We start from the raw sequence: 26279 nt of genomic DNA on the forward strand, positions 1-26279 counted from the left end.
TTCAATTAGCTGTCGTCAGCTAAGATGCAGAGACGAGAAATAAAAAACCAAGTCATAAAACCAGTTAACTACCCACAAGTGTCAAAGTCTATGCGTAGCAGCAATTTGATATCTCTATCTGGCTTATTACTCCAGGCTTGACCACAACTCCCACTCCTCACCCTGAAGGAGGCGACTCATGCTGCAGTACGGTTTCACAAGCACTGAGCATCCTGCGTTACCGGAACCTGCCTGACAGGCACGCACACGATTTCCAGCAAGAGTCACAGGACAGCGACTGAGAGAGGGGCGGAGGTGGAAGTCACGTCACTAGCTGATTTTCCCTCCCACCCGCCCAGCCCAGGGACGCCGCTACCACTACACTGGCGAAGGTTAGTTAACGCAGTGCAGACCCAGGAACAGCCTGGCCCGTGCTGCTCAGTTCCACTCTGGGCAGCGCGCCTACCAGAACAGCCCCCCTTGAGGCAGCAGCACGACTGTGAAAACTTTGTGAACATTCAAACCTTTTACCTGCAAGGTGGTCAGGCAGCAGAATGTCGCATATATTGTTTTGTTCTGAATGATCTCCTCTGCATTCCTACAAAATTCTCAAAGTAAGCCAAAATGTATTGAACACAGAGGTCTCGCACTTTACAGAAACAAAACTAGTACATTCTACAGTACGCACACAAGATCATATTGAATAAAATTATTTAATCTCCCACATTTATTTGAAATTGTTGCAAAAGTCTTAATTTACATTTCCAAAGCTGCCATGTTATTGTTGCATGATCAGCTACATATACACTGCCTATGGACCAGAAGTTTTCTGAAAACACTAACAATTCCTACCCTCATACAAAATCCAGCAGACAAAGCTAAAGTAAGGAACCGCTTGCAGCAGAAGTGCCTGAAATCACTACGGCTGCACTCACTCCCAACATTCCGGTGTTCTGAATCCATCAGACCCACAGCGGAGGGATGTACATTATCGCAAAAAGAACATACAGCGGCTGTAAATATTCTCAGTGATGGGACTGGTGTTGTGACAGTAATTCTTCACAGCACCAGCCCCAGCCCTTTCACTTAAATAAAGTATAAAAATCATAAAACCGGGGCAAAGGGACAAGGATTTCTCTTGCGGTTTCTTCATTGTTCCGCAGCATTGGCAACAAATCATAACTGGTATTACGGAGCCTGAACTAATTAGTGAACGTTCACTGCGAGCGTGAAACAGCCCTGGGTCATAATGTGAATGCAGAATTAGTGAATCAGTTCAAGCCTAGCTTGGTATAGCACCACGGGGAGTAAAAGTAACTGCATCCAGTACACAATGAAAATGGGTCAGATATGTGTACCTGTGTCAGTTAGTGAATCGAGAGGCAGACAAAGGCACCTTCTGGGAGTTATAAAGGATGAAAGTGGCAATTAGAAATGGTTGCATCTCGAGATCAGCCAATACTACGAGTGACGACATGAACAGAATGCGTTGCAATGGATACACTACCTGGAAAAACTGTTGCAACAAGAGCGTTGATACTGCACACGTCTACATCATCTGACCTGGTACAGTTGGACACTTTGAACAAACCATTTTAATTGACAAGTACGGAATTAAACCCTACCATAATATGCATAGGAAAGCTATATATGCTTCGGTAAACGAGCCCCAGGGCATTTTCTGTAGCCCACACGAGAACACAACAGTGCTTAATCAGCCCCAACATGGTTCCCACTGGCTGAAGCTGGGTAGTTGCAGCGAATTCCAATAATGGTTTAGATACCCCGTCCTAGGGGAAGGTCAGTCTCCTGTTCTTTTCTGTATTTCTGGTTGGCACCTGAGGTTCAGAATGCATTTCTGTGACAAACCCCACTCTGCTCTGCACAGTTCTTTGAGTGTAAAAGAGAATGTAGGCCTGGGTCTTGCACACTTCCTCCACACTGCACACATTTAGCTTAGAGTCATTACAGTGGACCCAAAATTCTAAAAGAGGGAAATAAAAGGATACAGCAGATTGTAAAATACAGTATTTACCTTATTTTCCAATATATTCATTAGTCAAATGAATTCACGGGTCAATGAAATTACTGTCTGGTGTATAATTTTCATTCGCCCCCCTTCCCTGCTCCTCTCCTGAAGGTGCCGTTTCTTCCTTGGATGGCAGCAGCCTTCTGCTACTTCACCCAAGGAGCCATTCTTCGATTGTACACCTAGACAGCATCAGTAGGCTATTGGGGGGCGGGGGGAGGGGAAGGAAACACTGAATTGGATCCAAGATCTTTCTTGTCTGTTTGGCTTAGTTCTACACGACTCAGTGCATTTACCGAAGCAAGTCTCATTTACACCGCACTGTATTTTTTGGTGAAAGCGACCTAAACAAGTATGTCATGGGATTTTGTGAAATAGTAGGAGGAGGAACAGGAAAGTGACGTCAATTGGGCTTGGAGACTGTTTTGCACTTTTTCACGATCATTTAAAACTTTTGCTCGGTTCAAATATTTAAAGTAAACCCTCCTCTCTGTGATAAGTCATGCACCGCCAATTATTCTTCTTAAAATACAGGAGGGCAACAAATTGGGCAAAATTGCTCTTTAAAAGAAGCAAGCTTACTTGAAGATGGCGTGGAGAGTTAGCACTTTTCCCAATTGTGGGGCAAATAGCACCTCAGCTAGCAACACCCACAACTTCACGGCACACTGATCAATTGGCACTTGCACAATCATAGTAATAATTAAAAATACCACATTAATAAATTCTAATGTTATTCTTTGGAGAGGACTGTGCTCACCCCAGTTTAAAAGACCACTGCCTAGGTTGGCAAGAGAGTTCAACCATGTACGGGTCAAGATGGCGACCGAGACGGTCCGGTGCTAGCGCGCTCTCCCTGCTTCGGGCGGCCCGCTCGCTCCCGCAACCGGAGCGAGGTGTTCGGCGAGTCGGGCTGAGGCAGCGCAGCGCAGCGCATCGAGCAGCAGCAGCCACGTTGACCCGCTAGAGCTCGTCGGCCGGCAGCTCCTCAGCAGGAAGGCATTCCGACTGGGAGGAGGGGAGCCGAGCATGGCGGCCAGAGGCCGGACCGAAAGCGGGAGAAGCAGGCCCCGGGCCGTCGGACTGTGGAGCCGGCGATGGTGAGGTGGAGGCCGCGGCGACCGGAGGATGTGTTCGGAGAGTCGGGCGGAGGCAGCGCAGCGCATCGAGCAGCAGCAGCAGCCCCGACGACTCGCAGTCCGACTGGGAGGAGGGGAGCCGGGAATGGTGGCCAGAGGGTGAGTGGGAGAAGCAGGCCACCACACGTGGAGCCGAGCCGGCAACAGTGAGGAGGAGGCCGCGGTGACAAGGAGGACGGAGCGGCTGAGGGACATCGTGCTCCCACTGCCACTGGATGCCAAAGAATTGACTTTCTGAACACGGCGCTGTAAAAATAGCTGACGTGTCCCTACGGGGAGTAAGCATTCCATTGTACTAGTTACATATGGCAAATAAAATTGAATTGAATATATCATTGGGAGGCAGTACTAAAGAAGAAGGGAATTACATATACAAAGCTGTCTTTCTCCCCCCCCCCCCCCCCCCCCCATAACCATTGCTGATTGCCAACAACCCTCTGGTACCTCAACCGAGTGGCCATCCTTCTTGTTTGAGCCGAGACAGCGAGTGTTGGCAGGCTATTTGATCTCGGTGCGCATCACAGCGAGGCAAGACTCTGTCCTCGTAGGCACGCTTTTACGAGCGGCGGTTACGGGATTGCAATCAGCGGCGAGACACCTAGCTGAGTTTTAACCTTCTCGAACTAGGGGGAATTGGCGCCCGCTGCAGCAACCGAACCTGCTGGCATCAGTACAAATTGAGAAATGACCCTGGAAGCTTGGAGTCGGCTGGGAAAGGCCACTATGCCTCCAAAGCTGCTATCGCTGGGTGCCTTTATGACCCTTTCTTAGTCATCGCAAACTGACCTCCTTCTGTGTTGTAGCAGTATGCGGTGTAATGTCCTGAGCCAAATCCTTTCCCATGATGCATCACCACAGCCGAGAGGTCATATATGAAGCTCCCTTTGCCGAGATCAGAGGAAGAGTCCCTGCAGCAGTAAGGCTCCATGTTTAATACCTGGTCAAAGTTGACGTGCACCCCTATCTTCTCACGATGGTTGCGGCCAGACCACCTAAAAACACAGTAGCTGCATCAAGAGGGAAATAAGGAACACGAGTACAGTACATCAATGCCCTGTAAAAAAAATCCTCACATTCTATACAAGACAATTGGATAAAGTCAGTATTTTATTATGTTGTTTAAACGAAACAGTTCAAATAGTCAGCTAACCGTACAGACCACAAAGGCGAAAGCTTCCATCCCTGGCGTGTGCTGAGTTAGTTCATCTCAGCCGCCCGCAGGGGTAGAAACATAGGGGTAGAGGCAGTACAACTGAGATCCGCATCCTTGGGTAGGAAAAGCAGCAACAAATACAATCAAAATCAAATCAGCCAGGGTAACACCTCCCAATCGCTGTTCAGTGGCCTCGGTAGAAAAAATGTGGATGTGAAGTGAGGACGGGACAAGCCTCGTCTGCGATGCATTCCACAGCTTGGTGGCGCTCAGTGTTCAGCATCACGCTCACCGTCAAGGGGCGCACACAAATAACGGATACTCGGGCAAGGAACTGGAGAGTGACCAACATCCGCGTCATAGTACCAGAAAAGGGTGAACACTTTCAGATGAGGAAAATAAGGAGAAAATAAAAATACCAGGAGGCGCAAATACATGGGGCCATACATTTACACTACTGATTTATTTAACAGGGTAAAGGTTAAGTAACACAGGACAAACTTATTAATAGGCGCAGATAGACAAGGGGGCAAAAGGCATCATGATGTCCAACTGCAGACAATCAATTCCAATGGATTCAGGTGTAAAACATCAGTGACTGTCAGGGCAGTGTAATTAAGTGCCAATGCAGTGTGCCATGGAGTAGTACAGTACAGCAAAGGCCCACGCCTGCAATGCCACACAGCAGTTTTCTGACCAAGGTATGGGGTGGGGTAGGTTGGGAGGAGAGGAATCAAAGGCAAGTTAATTAGTCCTAGACTAGTCCCATGTACAGCAACTGACATTTATCTAGGGCACTTAACATAGTAAAACGTCTCCAGGAGCGATTATCAAACAACATTTGACACCGAGCCACACAGAGATATTAGGACAGGTGTACCTGCTAGTAACCAGCGATGAAACAGTGGCAGAGGTCTGGGAGCAATTTCCCTCCCGTGAGGGGAATGGCAGAAGTTATGGGGAAACCAGTGAGGACAGGGACTAAATTAATAAACCTCATCAAATGTACAAGACACTCTAATATTGAGAAGTGGAAGACAAAGGGGAGGGGACGGGGAAGACGGACATGAAAGGATGTTGTGAGGATACATTTTCTCCTTGGCTAAGACTACACTATTGCAGAAAATGGACAATTCACATAATATGCATTAAATGTCCATAGTAGTGTTGTGCCTAGTGTAAGCAATAAATAAAATAATTTACTACTTTAGTACTTCAGCAACAATAGGTTACTGCCACAAAGAGCTCATCTTATACACGGTGCAAGAGCTTCCGCCTGCTTTTCACCGATAGTGTTCTTGAAGGATAGCACACCGCTTCCCATAAACACGAAGCATTTTACAACTTGCTTCGCCCTGTAGCAACTACAGATCAAGGTTAGTTTATTGTTGTAACACAATAAAACATGAAAGACAAAGATTTATGTTAGGGGTTCCCCAGTAGCTCACAAGATTATGCAATGATCATTTAGGGGGACAAAAAGAGAAACAATTTAATTCAGTGCTTGTAATGAAAAGAAACGCACAAAAAAAAAAAATCAAATCACAGACTGAATTTGCAACATGGTGCAGAAACTAGACTGGAACCAGAATATACATATTGATGGCTCAAAAATCTGTCTACACTTCTGGGCAGATTCTGCTGGATCATCACATCAAAGTGAAATTCCTCATGTGGAAATTAAGAGTGCTGGAGTGACAAAAGTCCAACTAACAGATTGGAATTCATGTGTTACTTAGCTTAATAGGGATTAACTCAATCCTTTGAAGCTGCAGCAAATTCATCCTACCTGAATCGTTTAAGGTGCAGCCGCAGGACCTGAGGTAGTCTGTATATCATTAGCTGTTTCTGAGCTTCTGTCAGGACAAGAGGCTTTGGTGAGGATTTCCGTCGTTTACCTGAGAAGTAATTAAACAGAATTACAGGAAACTCTCGATTTACCGCCACCTAAATAACCGGAAATCTCTGTTAACCGGCAAAATTCAGGAGTAGGTTCAGGTAAGTTTTACTTCATATTAGTGGCCGTTCCTGGATCTGTGGCTGTGTAACTGGGGCTCCTACACTTGTTGCTAAGCAACAGGTGATGCGCTATCAATTACTGAGAAAGACTGGAAGTTAAGAGAGTAACAAACAGGCTTTTATTAGCTAAAGAACGAAGGCATGCCTCTAGTGGTCGACCGGTCCTGAATGCCTGGGGAACTGCAGAGCAGCCGCCTTTATACCAGGGCATATGGGTGGAGCCAGGGGCGGAGCCAGCCGAGGCATGCGCAGACAGGTACAACAATGGGCAAGAGTGAACAACAGTGAAGTGAACAACAGTGGTTTACCACAACAGGGACGCTTGGTCTGTGGCCAGAGTTCCTGCACATGTTGCTAAGCAACAGGGAAGCCTGGATTTGTTGCTGTGTACGGAGCTCTCGTACCTTTTTACTATACCTCGCTGTAATCCGGACTTTTTGATAAACTGGCACCACGCTGGCTGGCACCACGCTGGTGCTGGATACCAAAGAGTTTCCTGTACGTAGAATTTACAGCACATAAACAAGCCATTCGGCCCAACTGGTCTATGCCAGTGTTTATGCGCCACACAAGCCCCTTCCCATCTCTATTTTATTAAAATAGCATTATTCAGACTTTCAGTTAAAAAGATCAACTAAAAAAGCAAAATGCTGCAGGGGGGGGGGGGGGGTGCTGAAAATCTGAAATAAAAACAAAAAAATGCTGGAAATACTCAGCTGGACAGGCAGCATCTGCGGAGAGAGAAACAGAGTTAACGTTTCAGGCCGATGACCTTTCGTCAGAACAGACAAAAGGTCACGTGCCTGAAACGTCAACTCCGTTTCTCTCTCACCGCAGATGCTGCCCGACCCGAGTATCTCCTGCATTTTCAGTTTTTAAAAAAAAAAAAAATTAACTACTCAGCCCTTTTCATATCGGGAGTGAAAAGGCTACCGTACCAGCACAGCGCCCAGGGCAAATGCGGGTTTTCTCCGGCATACACCGTTGTCCTATTTATGGCAACGCTTGTGAACTTAAGTTTGCTCTACACAATCTTGGCCAGACATTGCGTGCAGAGCTCCCCGATTTCCCTGTCAGTGCAAATAATCAATAGGCGTTTTGATCCAACAACAATTGAGAGCAATACAATGAAACAACTACAAATACTTGTTTAAACACAGAAACAAATATGGATCAGTTCCCTTAGGATCCCATCAAGCAACTACAGCTTGGGATCTGCCTGTGCCTCAGTTTGTTGAGGTAGTGAATAGCTGAACCATACAGGCCAGAAAGGTTCCAAGTATGATCCCTGGTCTTGATGGAATGTGATTTCCAGCAAAAAAAAAAGTTTTTTGTCTGTGTTTTTGTTTTTCATACAGACCCCAGCATCTGCAACATTTGACCCCTTGTGACCCCACCTCATTGTTCTTTGATGTAATGTTTCCCTGACTGACCTGTTTGGACACCATTCACACCTTTGATTGCTGTGATTATCTCTCTGCTGAGGTGTGATAAATGGCAGTTAGAAAGATTACCTGTAAACATCTGACATTATTCTTTGACCATATAAACTGTGTCTTTATGCATTTCTCCACTTCACCTGACGAAGGAGCAGCGCTCCGAAAGCTCGTGATTTCAAATAAAGCTGTTGGACTATAACCTGGTGTTGTGTGACTTCTTACATTTGATGGAATTTGCTATCGCAGTATGGGCACAAACAATTGGTCAGGGAGCTTTAAAACTCAGCCAAAGTTGCTGCTGCTGGTCATCATGTAGCGATCACCTTTGCTTGTGCAAACGCTTGGCCAGGACAGGATTGGGCTTAAGAATGCCTGCCAACACTCACTGTCTAGGCACAGACCAGAATAAAACCGCTCTACAGGTGCCAGAGCCCTCTAGCACCTCACCAATGTGGGAGCCTGGATGGGGAGTGTCAAGAGGGGGGAAAACTCGCTTAAAAGGATATCGCTTACTGTTACACTGGTCGCAGGCATAAATCCTCCCTTCCAAAGCCTCGGTTTCTGTAAACTTTGCCAGCATTTCCGTCAGAGTGCATTCTTTATGCTGGATAGCACCCTTCTGGAGACAATGATAACGCTCTGGAAATTCCAGTGAAAGATCCCAGAATGGTTCGACGGTGTTGGATTTGTAGTTGCATGTCAGGCATGTGACCTGTGGAAAGGGACAATAAAAAGAATGAGAACCAGACTAAAAGTGGCTAACCCGACGAGATGACAGAGGTTTGCAGCACGGAACGAGGCCATTCAGCCCATCTGTGTCAATTCTTTGCAACAGCAATCCAAAATTAATCCCACTATCCCTTTCTCTCCAAGCCTTCTCTTTGCCTCTGCTTCAAGTATCACACAGAATCACAAAAACCCCACAGTGCAGATAGAGGCCATTTCGGCCCATCGAGCCTGCACCGACACATGTCCCACCCGATCCCCGTAACCCCTACACCAACACATATCCCACCCTATCCCCGTAACCCCACGTACTTAATCCCCCTAACACTAAGGGTCAATTTTTATCATGGCCAATCAACCTAACCCGCACATCTTTGGACTGTGGGAGGAAACCGGAGCACCCGGAGAAAACCCACGCAAACACGGGGAGAATGTGCAAACTCCACACAGACAGTCGCCCAAGGCCGGATTCGAACCCGGGTCCCTGTCGCTGTGAGGCAACAGTGCTAACCACTATGCCACCGTGCCACATATCCATTTTCTCCCCCTCAGCAGATGCAATGGTCTCTGCCTCAACTGGTCCCTGCGGCAAAGGATTCTATTCTCAACAACCCTCGGAGTAAAGACATTTCTACTATACTTTACCCATATTTTCATAGCGACCATTTTAAATTGATGACCACCTGTGAGTGACTCCCCAACCAGAGGAAATAGTCTTTCCCTATTCACCCCATCAAAATCATTCAGGATGTTAAAAACCTCAATTAAATGTCCTCTTAGCCTCCTCAGGTTCAATGGAAATAGTCCCAGTACCTCGGACTCATAACCAATGTTCCCTTTAAGCTGCGCAGTCGCGCAGCTGTCTGCAGTTCCTGCGCAGCCGGCTCACCGGCTTTTAAATGGAAAAACCGCGCATGCACGGGATTTTGAATGGGCTGAGCGCCGCGCCCCCCCCCCCCAAAAAAAAAAATTAGAGGGAACATTGCTCATAACTTGTTTCCTATCTATGAAATCATCTTGGTGAACCTATGGTTCTTTCTATACTGGAGTGCCCAAAATGGAACATCGTACACTAATTGTGGCCTAACCATTGCTTTGAACAATTTTATCAATACTTCTTGCCTCCATTTATAAAACCCAAAATGCTGCAGCCTTTATTATTAATGGCTTTATCTACCTGCACTCAGACTTTCAGGGAACGATGTCCCAACACACTTCACAAAGAAAGGGGGATGGGGAAAAACAATGGACAATCCAGAAGCAGTTAAGATAATAGTTTTTAAAAATTTGTTCATGGGATGTGGGTGTCGCTGGCAAGGCCAGCATTTATTGCCCATCACTAATTGCCCTCGAGAAGGTGGTGGTGAGCCGCCTTTCTGAACCGCAGCAGTCCGTGTGGTGAGTTACAGCAGGAGATTGAAGGTTGAGCAGAGGTTTTAAGGTTGTAACAAGGGTTTAGAAAGCATGCCGGCTCGGACAGATGCAAGCTCTGTTACTGCTGGTATAGTGGAGCGGGAGAGGGGGAGATGCACATGAGGCCTCAGTCAGCAGTTCAGAGGGTGCACACTGGTGTGTGGGATTGAAGAAGCTTGGCGAGGTAGGGTGCAGCGAGACCATAAAGAGATACATAAACAAGAGCAATTACTTTGAAATCAATGCAATTGGGGGATTGGGATTGAGTGCAGGAGTTGGTACTAAACAGGATGCAGGTGGCAACATTTACTGGAGTCCAACTCGTCACTAGGCATAATAAATGTGCCCTCGGTCATCCAGAAACACTGGCTTGCCCCAGTGTGTGCAGTTCCTCGTTAGCTTTTGGCTATGGGCACTTATTCAATGTGCATATTACATTGATTTTATTACTGGTTGCATTTTGTTACAATAATACCATGGAAGTCATTTATTTTGTGTAAATATATGCAAACCTCAGAGAAAACCAAAAAACCTGGCCAAATTTATTTTGGCCCTGTGCGTGTTCCATGACTGCTACATGAACCTAGCCAAATGGACTACATTTACAATACAAATGCGGCATTAGTGCCAAGTGCTGCCCTGAAGGAAGGAGTCTTTTGCCACTTTGCTCCAGTCAGCTCAGGCCCTGACTCAAGATTTAACCAACAGCTTTTTAGTGCTAGTGAGAGACAAACGATGTTGCAGTTTATAGTGCAAGTGCAGAGTACAACACCGGCACTCAGTAATCCGGGGACAATGCAATTAGGGATGTTATTATGAAAGGGGTTATTTCTAATTGAGACAATTGTTCACCATTTACTGATGTAACTTTATAATTAATTCCTCGCCTTGGAATAGCTTAACCTGTCTGTAGACAACCTCTTTTAGGTTCAAGATATCCGGATGATTAATTGACTGCCTAATTTGACATTCAAATCTAACCTTCCAATAAATGGTCCAATTTTTACATGTCTACAGCTAAATTAATTTTTTTCCAGTGCATTTTTTTCCTTCCCTTCATGCCAGTCCTCAGTTGAGGGGGCAGTGTGCAGGCAACCCCTTGGAAGGCTTCCAATGATAGCTCGCGTAAACTTGGAGTCCTGCTAGGGGATGCGCAAGAGCAGCCGCATGAGACTTGCCCTCCAGTTAAACATCCCCCCCCCCCCACCCACCCCCCTTCTGAACAGTGAAACCGAGACTAGCAAACTGGCACAAGCTCACATCTTGCTATTCTGAGGCACAAGTCCAAATGCAGGCTATACGTGCGCAAATGATATGCATTCACTAACAGTGCAGGTTAACAAATACACTCGGCAACATTTTTAAGTGTCCAAATTAGTACAGTTTAACAAAAAAAAACAACAAATTCAGGTAACACAGTGGTACGGAAGCAACAGAAAATGCTGGAAACACTCAGCAGGTCAGGCAGCATCGTGGAGAGAGAAACAGAGTTAACGTTTCAGGTCGATGACCCTTCGTCAGAATTGGAAAAAGTACCAGATGTTTAAGCAAGTGTAGGGGCAGGAAAAGAGAGGAAAGAACAAAAGGAAAGGTCTGTGATAGGATAGAAGGCAGGAGAGTTTAAAAAACAAAAGGGATGATGGTGCAAGGCAAAAGGAGATGGTAATGGGACAAGTTAAGAAACAAAAGATGAGTCTACATGAGGTGTAAATGACAATGGCAGAATGATCAACAGCTGCCATGCGAGAGAGAAAAGAAAACATGGGGGCAGAGGTTATGGTCTGAAATTGTTGAATTCGATGTTGAGTCCAGAAGGCTGTAAAGTGCCTAATCGAAAGATGAGGTGCTGTTCCTCGAGCTTACGTTGAGCTTCGTTGGAACAGTGTAAAAGGCAGAGGATGGAGACGTCAGAGTGGGAGTGAAGCGGAGAATTAGTGACAGACGACCGGAAGCTCGGGGACACATTTAGGACTGAACGGAGGTGTTCTGCAAAGCGGTCACACAATCTGCGTTTGGTCTCCCCACAATGTAGAGGAAACCGCATCGTAAGCAGCAAATACAGTATACTAAATTGTAATGATAGCAAAATACGGCAGATGCTGGAAATCCAAAATAACTACAGAAAATGCTGGAAACTCAGCAGGCCAGGCAACATCCATGGAGAGAGAAATAGAGTCAATGTTTCAGGTCAAAACCCTTCATCAGGACTTGTCTTCTATACTAAATTGTAAGTAGTACAAGTAAATCGTCCATTTCTGCTCCTGAAGATGCTGCCCCATGCTCAGGTAGTTAACCCAAGTATCAGGACTGCTGTCAGGCCAAACCACCATGGAGTGGTAACCCCATCTCTGTGACGACCTCCAGCCCGACAACCCTCCAAGATCTCTGCACTCCTCCAACTCTGGCCTCTTGTGCATCCCCGATTTTAATCGCTCCACATTGGCGGCCGTGCCTTCAGCTGCCAAGTACCTAAACTCTGGAATTCCCTCCCGAAGCCTCTCCGCCTCGCTACCTCTCTCTCCTCCATTAAGACGTTCCTTAAAACCTACCTCTTTGACCAAGCTTTTTGGCCACCTGTCCTAATCTCTCTATGCGGCTCAGCGCCAAATTCTGTTTGATAACGCTCCTGTTGTTGTTAAGACCACCACAAATCCTGCCGATCCCAAGCTCTCTCGATGTCCAGAGACACACACTTCCCAGCAGTGGCACAGAATAGCTGGAAATCTGGGTGATGTTTCCTTGTGGCCAACTTCGACTTCTCCACTGGCTGAGATCAACTAATGCTACGCACACGGGATAAAATCTGGGATCCGTCTGGTCAATGCGGCTCCCGTGTGCGCAGCATTAGTTGATCTCAGCCAGTGGAGAAGTCGAAGTTGGATTGAGGGATAAATATTGGCCGGGACACCGGGGAGAACCCCCCTGCTCTTCTTTGAAATAGTGCCATGGGATCTTTTACGTCCACCTGAGAGAGCAGACGGGGCCTCGGTTTAACGTCTCATCTGAAAGACGGCATCTTCCTCGGCACTGCACTGGGACTGTCAGCCTAGATTTTTGTGCTCAAGTCTCTGGAGTGTGACTTGAACCCACAACCTTCTGACTCAGGAGACAAGGGTGCTGCCCACTGAGCCACAGCTGACAGTGGTGAAAACAGAATATATAATAGCTTTTAATAGGAAAGTGGATAAATAGAAGAAAAAATTCAAAGGATATGGGAAAAGAACAGGGGAATGGACCAAAGGGATAGCTCGGAGAGCCAGCACAGGCATGATGGGCTGAATGGCCTGCTTAGAATCATACAACACAAAAGGAGGCCATTCAGTTTCTGTGCTGTAACATTCTATGATTCATACAGGACATGCTAAATCTTTATATAAATCACTGGTTAGGCCTCAGCTGGAGTATTGTGTCTGATTCTGGGCACCACGCTTTAGGAAGGATGTCAAAGTCTTGGAGAGGGTGCGGAGGAGATTTACCAGAATTGTACCAGGGATGATAGACGTCAGTTATGTGGAGCGTCTAGAGAAGCTGGGATTGTCATTAGAGCAGAGAAAGCAAAGGCAAAATTTAATAGGTGTCGAAAATTGAGGGGTTTCGATAGAGTCGGTAAGGAGATATTGTTTCCACTGGCAGGAGGGTTGGTAACCAGAAGACACAGATTTAGGATCATTTGCGAAAGAACCAGAGGGGAGAGGAGGAGAATTTATGCAGCGAGTTGTGATGATCTGGAATGCACTGCCTGCAAGGGTAGTGGAAGCAGAGTCAGTAACTTTCAAAAGGGAATTGGATATACACTTGGCAAAGGAAAAATTTGCCAAGGGGAAAGAGTGGAACTAATTGTATAGCTCTTTCAAAGAGCCAGCACAGGGATGATGGGCCGAATGACCTCCTTCTGTGCGGTATGATTCTATGAAAATGGCAAAGGGACTCAATAGGGTAGATACAAAGAAATGATTTCCTCTGATGGGGGAATCCCGAACAAGAGGGCATAATCTTAAAATTAGAGCTAGGTCTTTCACGAGCGGACAGGTAGCACATTTTTGACACAATGGGCCAGGGAAACCTGGAGCTCTTGTTCCCCAAAAGGTTGTGAATACTGGGTCAATTGAAATAATTAAGATTGAGATTAACAGATTTTGTTAAGTAATTGTCAGGAGCAGTGAGAGCAGAGACTCGGTGTGTATTTAAACTCACTTTTGCGGGCTTTTTTTTTTAATACAGAGGCTTACCAAATTCGCAGACCGGTGGCGGTGTTCTAGAGCCACGTCACGATTCAAAACTTGACGCGGGCAGGAGGAAGCAGCTGACTGGGTGAGTATTTATAGTACTCTACAGTTTGACAGTTAAGGTTCATAGTTTATAAAGTTTAGAAGGTCTTAATTTTGTGGTTATAGTTTCTAAGGTCTCTGTTGTGTAGCGGGCAGTGCTAGGAAACAAGGGCCCTTGAATATATCATTTAATTGTAGTATAATTGGTGGTATTGATTTAATTTAAATTAATTAAAGGGTAAGTCATGGCAGCAAAGCTTGGCCCCGTGGCATGCTCCTCCTGCACTATGTGGGAAATCAGGGACACTTCCTGTGTCCCCGACGACCATGTGTGTGGGAAGTGTATCCAGCTGCAGCTACTGGCAGACCGCATTGCGGCGCTGGAGCTGCGAATGGATACATACTGGAGCATTCGCGATGCTGAGGACGTCGTGGATATCACGTTTAATCAGTTGGTCACACCGCAGGTAAAGGCTGCACAGGCAGGAAGGGAATGGGTGACCACCAGGCAGAGTAGTAGGCGCAGGCAGGTAGTGCAGGGGTCCCCTGTGGCCATCCCCCTCTCAAACAGATATACCGCTTTGGATATTGTTGGGGAGGATGGCTTATCGGGGGAAGGCAGCAGCAACCAACTTCCTGGCACCATGGGAGGTTCTGCTGCACGGGACGGGAGGAAAAAGAGCGGAAGAGCTATAGTGATAGGGGATTCTATTGTAAGGGGAATAGATAGGTGTTTCTGCAGCCGCAAACGAGACTCCAGGATGGTATGTTGCCTCCCTGGTGCAAGGGTCAAGGATGTCTCGGAGCGGCTGCAGGGCATTCTGGAGGGGGAGAGTGAACAGCCAGTTGTCATGGTGCATATAGGTACCAACGATATAGGTAAAAAACAGGATGAGGTCCTAAAAGCTGAATATAGGGAGTTAGGAGGTAAATTACAAAATAGGACCTCAAAGGTAGTAATCTCAGGATTGCTACCAGTGCCACGTGCTAGTCAGAGTAGAGATAGAAGGATATTTCAGATGAATATGTGGCTAGAAGAATGGTGCAAGGGGGAGGGATTCAAATTCCTGGGACATTGGAACCGGTTCTGGGAGAGGTGGGACCAGTACAAACTGGACGGTTTGCACCTGGGCAGGACCGGGACCGGTGTGCTAGGGGGAGTGTTTGCTAGTGCTGTTGGGGAGGGTTTAAACTAAAATGGCAGGGGGTTGGGAACCTGTGCAGGGAGACAGAGGAAAGGGAAGCGAGGATAGAAGCAAAAGACAGGAAGGAGAAAAGCAAAAGTGGAAGTCAGAGAAATCAAGGGTGTAAATCAAACATGGCCGCAGTAAACAATAATTCTAAAAGGTCTAAGAGTGTTAAAAAAACAAGCCTGAGGCTTTGTGTCTTAATGCGAGGAGCATTCGTAATAAGGTGGATGAATTAGCTGCGCAAATAGATGTAAACGGATATGATATAATTGGGATTAGGGAGACATGGCTCCAGGGTGACCAAGGCTGGGAATTCAACATCCAGGGGTATTCAATATTCAGGAAGGACAGGCAAAAAGGAAATGCCGGTGGGGTAGCATTGCTGGTTAAAGAGATTAACACAATAGTAAGGAAGGATATTAGCTCTGATGATGTGGAATCTGTATGGGTAGAGCTGAGAAATACCAAGAGGCAGAAAACGTTAGTGAGAGTTGTATACAGACCCCCAAACAGTAATGCTGAGGTTGGGGATGGCATTAAATGGGAAATTAGAGATGCGTGCAATAAGGGCACAGCAGTTATCATGGGTGACTTTAATCTACATATAGATTGGTCTAACCAAATTAGTAACAATACTGTGGAAGAGGAATTCCTAGAGTGTATACGGGATGGTTTCCTGGACCAATATGTCGAGGAACCAAGTAGAGATCAGGCCATCTTAGACTGGGTATTATGTAATGAGAAAGGATTAATTAGCAATCTTGTTGTGCGAGGCCCCTTGGGAAGGAGCGGTCATAATATGATAGAATTCTTCATTAAGATGGAGAGTGAAGTAGTTGATTCAGAGACTTGGGTATTGAATTTAAATAAAGGAAACTATGATGGTGAGGTGCGAGTTGGCTAGGATGGATTGGGGAATGTTACTTAAAAGGGTTGACAGTGAATAGGCAATGGCAAACATTTAAAGATCGCATGGATGAACTACAGAATTTGTTCATCCCTGTTTGGCATAAAAATAAAACAAAAAAGGTGACTCAACCGTGGCTAACAAGGGAAATTAGGGATAGTTTAAGATCCAAGGAGAGGACATATAAATTGGCCAGAAAAAGCAGCAAACCTGAGGATTGGGAGCAGTTTAAGATTAAAGGAGGACAAAGGGATTAATTAAGAGGGGGAAAATAGAGTATGAGAGTAAGCTTTCAGGGAACATAAAAACTGACTGTAAAAGCTTCTATAGATATGTGAAGAGAAAAAGATTGGTAAAGTCAAGCGTAGGTCCCTTGCAGTCAGAATCAGGGGAATTTATAATGGGGAACAAAGACATGGCAGACCAATTAAATACATACTTTGGTTCTGTCTTCACAAAGGAGGACACAAATAAACTCCCAGAGATGTCGGGGAACATAGGGAAATTGATGGGATTGAAGGCCGATAAATCCCCAGGGCCTGATAATCTACATCCTAGGGTACTTAGGAAGTGGCCCTAGAAATAGTAGATGCATTGCTGGTCATCTTCCAAAATACTATAGATTCTGGAACAGTTCACATGGATTGGAGGGTAGCTAATGTAACCCCACTATTTAAAAAAGGTGGTAGAGAAAAAATTGGGAATTATAGACCAGTAAGCCTGACATCGGTAGTGAGGAAAATGCTAGAGTCCATTATAAAAAGAAGTAATAGCAGAGCACTTGGAAAACAGTGACAGGATCGGACAAAGTCAACATGGATTTACAAAAGGTAACTCATGCTCGACTAATCTACTGGAATTTTTTGAGGATGTAACTGGTAGAATAGATAAGGGAGAACCGGTGGATGTGGTGTATTTGGACTTTCAGAAAGCTTTCGATAAGGTCCCGCATAAGAGACAGGAAGCAAAGAGTTGGAATAAATGGGTCTTTTTCCGAGTGGAAGGCAGTGACTAGTGTGGTACCGCAGGGATCGGTGCTAGGACTCCAGTTATTCACAATATATATTAATGATCTAGACGAGGGAACTAGATGTAATATCTCCAAGTTTGCAGATGACACAAAGCTGGGTGGGCGTGTGTGCTGTGAAGAGGATGCAGAGAAACTCCAGTACGATTTGGACAGGTTGGGCGTTTGGGCAGATGCAGTATAATGTGGATAAATGCGAGGTTATCCACTGTGGTGGCAAAAACAGGAAGGCAGGTTATTATCTGAACGGCAATAGATTGGGAAAAGGGGAAGTGCAACGAGACCTGGGTGTCCTTGTGCACCAGTCGCTGAAGGTAAGCATGCAGGTGCAGCAGGCGGTTAAGGCGGCAAATGGTATGCTGGCCTTCATAGCGAGAGGATTCACGTACAGGAGCAAGGATGTCTTGCTGCAGTTGTACAGGGCCTTGGTGAGACCGCACCTTGAGTATTGTGTGCAGTTTTGGTCGCCTTATCTGAGGAAGGATGTTCTTGCCATGGAGGGAGTGCAGCGAAGATTCACCAGACTGATACCTGGGATGGCAGGAATAATGTATGGAGAGAGATTGGGTCGATTAGGCTTATATTCGCTAGAGTTTAGAAGAATGAGAGGGGATCGCATTGAAACTTATAAAATTCTAACAGGACTAGACAGACTAGATGCAGGAAGGCTGTTCCCGATGGCGGGGGAGTGCAGAACCAGGGGTCACAGTCTAAGGATAAGGGGTAAGCCATTTAGGACTGAGATGAGGAGGAATTTCTTCACCCAGAGAGTGGTGAACCTGTGGAATTCTCTACCACCGAAGACAGTTGAGGCCAATTCATTAAATATATTCAAGAAGGAGTTAGATATATTTCTTAAGGCTAAAGGGATATGGGGAGAAGGCAGGGACAGGGTACTGAATTTGGATGATCAGCCATGATCGCATTGAATGGCCTACTTCTGCTCCTATCTTCTATGTTTCTATGTAAGGATATCAAGGGATATGTAGCAAAGGTCAATGTACAGATCAGCCATGATCTAACTGAATGGCAGAGCAGGCCCGAGGAGCTGATGGCCTACTCCTGGTTCCTAACGTTCCTACATACAGTGCAAGTGGGGCAATTCGGCCATAGTGTGAAGGGACTGAATTACAGAGCAGCTCCGTAATATAAAAGTGGCATGAGGAAAAAAAATTGTAGTCAGTCAGTCACTGGAACACACATTCTGTTCAACTACTGGAACAGCGGAAGTGAAAATTTCAGCTAATTTTCACGGCTCAATCGATTCCTTTTATTCCCCAATTTTTTCCCTCTTCTCCAGAAACCGTTGAAATGTGCTGATACGGTGAAACCACCAAGTGTCAAATTCTGGAGGTATCATTTCAATCCCAGGATACCAAAATCAATTTTTTTGACCTCAATTGATTTTCAGTCAATGGCCTTTTGTGAAGACCAACACCTTCCAATTGCTTGGTGAAAACGTTTGTTTGCAGTAAGTGGGCTGGAGGTTAGTGGTTAATGCACTGGCCGGTCAGGTCAGCATCTGAAAGGGGAAGGGCGCGGGGTGTGCTGCTCATCAGGGGTTTTTCCACCGGTAAATATTCGCCAGAGAGGAGAAGGGCTGGTGTGGCGTGGCTTGGTAAAGGTCTGAAGAGTTTAAAAGAAAGATTAAAAGTGTTTGTAACGTCTGGAGAGCGAGTGCTTGACGTGTCTGCTAAAACGCTGAAGATGTAAAGGTTTTAAAGTTGTAACCATGATGGGTGGAAGGCTGAAGACGTGGACACAAATCCAAATCAGACTTGGAAACCTTTCTTTTAAATCTGCCAAACTAATTTCTATAAAGGCAGCGACTGCTGCCAACGAGGTGGAAGTCGTTGCGCGTGCGCAGTTTCCGTGTTTTGTTCGCTTAAAAAATATTCTTGCCCTTACAAAGCAAACACTTGGGGAGAGACAGAGGAGGGGAGAGGGCGGTGGGGAGAGACAGAGGAGGGGAGAGGGCGGTGGGGAGAGACAGAGGAGGGGAGAGGGCGGTGGGGAGAGACAGAGGAGGGGAGAGGGCGGTGGGGAGAGACAGAGGAGGGGAGAGGGCGGTGGGGAGAGACAGAGGAGGGGAGAGGGCGGTGGGGAGAGACAGAGGAGGGGAGAGGGCGGTGGGGAGAGACAGAGGAGGGGAGAGGGCGGTGGGGAGAGACAGAGGAGGGGAGAGGGCGGTGGGGAGAGACAGAGGAGGGGAGAGGGCGGTGGGGAGAGACAGAGGAGGGGAGAGGGCGGTGGGGAGAGACAGAGGAGGGGAGAGGGCGGTGGGGAGAGACAGAGGAGGGGAGAGGGCGGTGGGGAGAGACAGAGGAGGGGAGAGGGCGGTGGGGAGAGACAGAGGAGGGGAGAGGGCGGTGGGGAGAGACAGAGGAGGGGAGAGGGCGGTGGGGAGAGACAGAGGAGGGGAGAGGGCGGTGGGGAGAGACAGAGGAGGGGAGAGGGCGGTGGGGAGAGACAGAGGAGGGGAGAGGGCGGTGGGGAGAGACAAGAGGGGAGAGGGTGGTGAAGAGAGACGGGGGGGGAGAGGGTGGTGGAGAGAGACAGGGGGGGGAAGAGGGTGGTGGAGAGAGACAGGAGGGGAGAGGGCGGTGGGGAGAGACAGGAGGGGAGAGGGTGGTGGAGAGAGACGGGGGGGAGAGGGTGGTGGAGAGAGACAGGGGGGGGGGGGGGGGAGAGAGGGTGGTGGAGAGAGACAGGAGGGGAGAGGGCGGTGGGGAGAGACAGGAGGGGAGAGGGCGGTGGAGAGAGGAGCCGCCGTCAGGGAAAAGAAAAGCCGCCGTCCATTTTTATTCATTCTCTTCTTTCCCTTCACACGGAGCCCGTGCTTCGTACAAACAAATCCCCCGCAAAAAGATCCTACATTAATACTTATTAAACCAACCCGCGCTGCTATCATACATTATTAAAACAATCCATCGCTCCATCGATATCGGCACGCGATAAGACTACATTATTACACATTCATTCTTAAAGCGCCACAGATGTATTTATGCACAAAACGCTTCAGCGCAGCTTCCGGGTCGTTGGCAGCAGCCGCCTCTCTCTCTCTCTATAATTTAAGAGACGCAGAATGAAAAGCGATGCGTTGGACCACTTCACATTCTCGATGTAAAAGAAGAAAGGTGACGGGAGTTTGTGGAGAATTGCGTTTATGCTTCCGAATGTGTGGTCTCCAGCTTAGAGAAAGTATTGAATGCAGAAGTGTGGAGTGAAAGTGAGTTGTGAAGGACTGGAAATTAACAGAACAAAACACTAGATATCTTAACGGACATGTTAAGATTGAAGATTGCATCAGAGGATTTCAGGAGGAAGGGGTTCGGATAGGAAGAAATCATGAAAGCAACGCAGACGAGGTAGACAGGACAGTACAAATGAAGAACATAGGAACAGGAGTAGACCATTCAGCCCCTCGATCCTGTCCCGTCATTCAATTTAGATCATAGCTGATCTGTATCTTAACTCCATTTACCTACCTTGGTTCCCTAACCCTTAATACCCTTGCCTAACAAAAATCTATCGATCTCAGTTTTGAAATTTTCAATCGACCCTCGTCCTCCGCAGCTTTTTGGGAGAGTGTTCCAGATTTCCACTGGCCTTTGTGTGAAGAGGTGCTTCCCAACATCACCCCTGAACGGCCCGGCTCTAATTTTAAGGTTATGTTCCCCCCCCTTTGTTCTGGACTCCCCCACCAGAGGAAATAGTTTCTCTCTCTCTACCCTATCAATTCCTTTAATCATCTTAAACACCTCGATTACAGCACCACTTAATTTTCTATACCCAAGGGAATACAAGCCTAGTCTGTACAACCTGTCCTCATAATTTAACACTGAAGCCCCTGAAGGAAGGCTTTGTGGAAGTTCAGAGCCGGGGTCTGATGAGGCAGAAGTGTAATATGGATGAAGAGAATCTGTTTTTGAGAGTTGAAATCTTCTGGATAAAGTCAGATAGCAAAGATGAAAGCAAGGCTGGGTTTGTATGTTGAAAGCCCAGCAACTTGATATAAAATTCAATGAAAATCTTGTACGGTTAATATTTGAGCTGGTTGCAATTTTAACTATATGGGATTACTTGGGTGGACAACAATGCCTAGTTTTATTTTTCAGGCATCTGTTCCAATAATGGAATTCATTCAGAAAGCATGCTGCAGCAAGATGACATGGAAATGACATACTTTCTAGGGAGTGCTGACGTGAAGCTTCACATCGGATTACTGTTGCTTGGGCTCGTCGTATTTTGTTACATTTTGCCCAAGTGGGTTGAGGTCAAATCCTTGTATGCAAGTCTGTAATTAAGTTGGTTGGAGATGTAAAATCCTGGTACCACCACTAGCTGCCCTCGCACTGTAACCAGATTTGCCCCTGCAATAACTATACTGGGTTTGATAAACGGACAGGGATTAGGACTAAGTGGACAGCAACATTCCCGCTAAGCTGCGCGCCCACCTGGTGATCTGGAGGTCCCGCACAGGCCACTCGCCAGCTTTTACATTGAAGAAACCCCGCATGCACGAAAATTTGAATGGGCCGCGCAGCCAGCTAAAGGGACTGCGCAAGAAAAAAAAATGAAAGGGAAATAACAACAGAAAATGCTGGAAAAACTCAGCAGGTCAGGCAACAGCTGTGGAGAGAAATTTGAATCGACGTTTCGGGTCGAACCCTTCTTCAAAACTGGAAAGAAAAGAAAATAGATCGAAGGCAGGGCTTTTGTCCGATCGCAGCCCTGACTTCGATCTATTTTCTTTTCTTTCCAGTTTTGAAGAAGGGTTCGACCCGAAATGTCAACTCAAATTTCTCTCCACGGATGTTGCCTGACCTGATGAGTTTTTCCAGCATTTTCTGCTGTTATTTCGGATTTCCAACATCTGCAGTATTTTGCTATCGCACTAAAATTAAAGGGAACATTGGTGGACAGCTTTGAGAGCTGGCACATGGCACGATGGGCTGAATGGCCTCCCTCTGGGCTGTAAAAGTTTATGATTCAGAGTTTGGCCGGCTTACTTTAGATTTTTAACCCCCATTTAATTTTAATCTCCCAACTCATCCACCATTTCCATGGTGCCGAAGGAAAGCAGGAGATTGGCTATTACATTTCTGGCATCGCCGTTCTTGAGGTGGCCACTAGGAGGCATGCGAGAGTCGCTTAGGGCACCGTGCTTTCTAAATAAATCCACTCCTGTTTCTCTGAAGAGTTAAGATCAAAGTGGGGTTAGCATGATCATCAGATTCCTGACCGTCTAGTGTGGACATATCACATGACAAGAACACAGCAGCTTCAAAATGCAGCATTCCTTTTCCCCTCTACCTGCTGACTTAATCTGTTATTTGTTGACATTATTCCTGTTGCTTTCCACAAAGAATGCTTTCTGCAATGAGCGCACTGATTTCCTTTGGGTATCGGACACTGAACCTGGAACAGGGGGTCCTTGGGAGTGTGTCAATATTTGCTGGAGGAGCCAACACAAACGTTTGGAAAAATACTGGTTCAGATGAGAATGGGAAGCTTTGCGCAGAGGGAATCGCGGCTGTGAACGAGCGCGCTGCCAGGCCATCATTTACATTTTCAGATCCAACACTGATCGCATTTTCACACAACTTGTACGCACATATTTCAAAGAAAAACGTGTAGGCAAGTCTCTCTACTCCACTATCCCTCGTCTCGCTGCATTACAACAGACAGCATCTGTGGCCCAGATGGAACCTGTTCCCGGTCTCCGCCAATGCTACTGACTCAGCTTTTCGGAAGTGCTAAAGGAGCCCAGGGAGGGGGGGGCCTCGGTCCAAGTTTCCCTATCTGGGGAGAATGTCTGGCTTTCTGCTCCCAACTGCTGTCGTGACCGTCTGTTGGAAATGCACATGTGGGTATGCAAGGATTGGAATAGGCTCAACTCTGCTGTTCCGCCGGTCAAATAACCACCGGTACTCACCAGCCTGGCTGACACAATGTGTGGCCCATAACCAGCACCTTGTAGAATATACTCGAGCAGAAGTCAGCACCTTGAGCAGCAGCACAGGGACAAAGGGATGGGGAGAATCAAAGAGCTGCTGACTCTTGCTGTCACTTTCTGGTCTTGATTAAAACAACTTGTATTTATATAGCACCTTTAACGTAGTAAAACGTCCCAAGGCGCTTCACAGGAACGTAAATCAGACAAAATTTGACACCGAGCCACATCAGGAGATATTAGGGCAGATGCTTGGTCCAAGAGGTAGGTTTTAAGGAGGAGAAAGATGGAGAGGTTTAGGGAGGGAATTCCAGAGCTTAGGGCCCAGGCAGCTGAAGGCACGGCCACCAAAATGGTGGAGCGATTCAAATTGGGAACGCGAAAGAGGCCAGAATTGAAGGAGCGCAGAGATCTCGGAGGGTTGGAGGAGATTACAGAGATAGGGAGGGGGCGAGGCCATGGAGGGATTTAAAAACAAGGATGAGAATTTTGAAATCGAGGCGTTGCGTAACCAGGAGCCAATGTAGGTCAGTGAGCACAGGGGTGATGGGTGAACCGGGACTTGGTGCGAGTTAGGACACGGGCAGCCGAGTTTTGGATGACCTCAAGTTTACCTAGGGTAGAACGTGGGAGGCCAGCCAGGAGTGCGTTGGGATAGTCAATCCAGAGGTAACAAAGGCATGGATGAGGTTAAAAAGTGTCTGTTTATCCAGATCACGATTATAATTTAAATTTGTATTCGATTACTTTTCACAATTTAAGAAGGTTGCTGCCTGTAATTTAAGTTGATATTTGCTTGGCAATGTATCCACTGCAGCCAAAATTCTAGTGGATAAAGATTAGCAAATCTGTGCAATCTCTACCGATAAGATAGAATTCTACTGTGTACGTATTGTAGATTCAAATAGGCAAGAAATAAGCGAGCTTGCAACTGTACTCAAGTATCTTTCAAAACCGCTAACATGGGTTTCGCCCTGCTGGTGGGCTCTGTACCATTTATACCGTCAGTGTAAACCCGCAAACCGGTCAAGCACCAGGAAATCCCGTTATAGTGCAGAACATATTCGAGCAGAAGCGATTCCAAAATATGGAGGGCACCCTCTGTTCCAAGTTTATGCTGGTTAGATACTGCGGCAACACTGGTGACACTGGCAGCAACGTCTGAACAGTGTTTGTGCTGCAGCTGCTCAACAGTCAGGAAAGTAAAGTTACGATTCCTCATTGCCCTACTCTTGTTCCTATGTCTTGGCCCTGGAAGCAAGAATGAAACATAGGAACATAAGAAATAGGAGCAGGAGTAGGCCATTCGGCCCCTCGAGCCTGCTCCACCATTCTGCATGATCATGGCTGATCTTCTACCTCATCTCCACCTTCCCGCACCATCCCCATATCCCTCGACTCCTAGTATCCAAAAATCTATTGATCTCGATCTTGAATATACTCAACGACCGAGTCTCCACAGCCCTCTGGGGTAGAGAATTCCAAGGATTCACAACCAATGTTCCCTCTGAGATTTTTTTTGGCCCACGTGGCCCATTCAAAATTCCGCGTATGCGCGGTTTTTCCCTTTTAAAAGCCGATGAGCCGGCAACACAGGACCTCCAGATGGCTGCGTGGCTGCCCAGATTAAAGGGAACATTGTTCACAACCCTTTTGAATGAAGAAATTTCTCATCTCAGTTCTAAATGGCCAACTCCTTATTCTGAGACTGTGAGCCCTGGTTCGAGACTCCCCAGCCAGGGGAAACATCCTCCCTGCATCTACCCTGTCAAGCCCAGTAAGAATTTTATATGTTTCAATGAGATCACCTCTCATTCTTCTAAACTCCAGGGAACATAAGCCTAGTCTACTCAATCTCTCCTCGTAGGACAATCCCCCCCATCCCAGGAATCAGTCTGGTGAACCTTCGGTGCACTCCCTCGAAGGCAAGTATATCCTTCCTTAGGTAAGGAAACCAAAACTGTGCACAGTGCTCCAGGTTGGTCTCACCAGGGCCCTATATAATTGCAGAAAGACTTCTTTCTCTTATGCTCGAATCCCTTTGTAATAAAAGGCCAACGTAGCATTTGCTTTCCTAATTGCTTGCTGCAGCTGCATGTTAACTTTCAGTCATTCGGGTACAAGGACACCCAGGTCCCTCTGAATACAAACATTTCCCAGTCTCTCACCATTTATGAAATATTCTGCTTTTCTATTTTTCCCTACCAAAACTCCGGCAGTATTAAATCCGAGGTGGAGGTTTTAAGTCTCTGGAGCCATCGACGCCGTCTTACTCACAGTACAGGGCTGCTCCTGGAAGCTGTTAATATAAATAAGGTACGGAAAGCCCAAAGTGCACAATGGCTTGACCTGAATCATACTTACATATGTTCAGATTTAATACTGCTGGGGTTTCACTCTGCTTGCTGCCCTACTGTCTGCTGCAATGTAAATGAGCAAACTTAAAGGTATTCCAGCTGATACCGTGGGAATTTAGAAGAGCAGCTGGATGGAACCATTATAAAATGAGCACAGCGAGGCAAATAAAAGGTATGAAAGCCATCTGATCACAAACAGGCCGCTTCTGTAGAAATGGCATCAGTATCTGTCCTGAAGGAGGGAGCGATGTGTCTAAAACGTGGCTGCATACTTCCCAGAGAACTGTCTCTGCTCTGTAAATACGTCAACACCCCTATTTATATCACAGAATCGCTTTCAGTGGCAGCAGTGCCGCAATGTGATACCGCTGCCCCATGTTGTAAATTTACCCACCCCCTCCATTGAAAGCAAAAAGGGCAACTTTGGTGACTGGCAACCACGCACAGTTGCTGACAGACCTGGAACTTAACTCGGCGTGGAGCCTGCTGGCGTTCTACAGATAGAAGTACGGGCGGACGGACGGAGTCGTCCTGGGACACGAGCAGCGAAACGCTTGCGAGGCTCACGGTGAACTCAAAACAAATTATTGGCGCAGCCAAGCTGTGGAATATAAATCATATCCGAAAGATCATTACTCAGCCTCCTACTTTGGTGAAAAAGGCTCCCCCTTTAGCGG

The 26279-nt window shown here is 46.7% G+C and overlaps 1 protein-coding gene across 2 annotated transcripts in view; it reads right to left on the reverse strand.

Annotated features, from left to right (window-relative positions):
* Positions 1–678: 678 nt before the first annotated feature.
* LOC147105116 (ubiquitin carboxyl-terminal hydrolase 49-like) overlaps positions 679–26279 on the reverse strand; it is a 68479-nt gene continuing 42878 nt past the window's right edge. The window contains exons 4-7 of one of the 2 annotated variants that reach the window (XM_086011202.1): positions 8272–8470; positions 6090–6198; positions 3934–4139; positions 679–1963 (exon numbers count right to left, since the gene is read on the reverse strand). In XM_086011202.1, the coding sequence (XP_085867328.1) occupies positions 1770–1963; positions 3934–4139; positions 6090–6198; positions 8272–8470 (708 nt within the window). In that variant the 3' untranslated portion in view covers positions 679–1769. Of the gene's footprint in view, positions 1964–3933; positions 4155–6089; positions 6199–8271; positions 8471–26279 lie in introns of both variants that reach the window. The other variant, XM_086011201.1, reaches the window with a different exon arrangement.

This window comes from Somniosus microcephalus, chromosome 18 (assembly GCF_052327205.1).
Source record: "Somniosus microcephalus isolate GS21.2 chromosome 18, FLI_Smic_1.0, whole genome shotgun sequence".
Taxonomy (NCBI): Eukaryota; Metazoa; Chordata; class Chondrichthyes; order Squaliformes; family Somniosidae; genus Somniosus; species Somniosus microcephalus.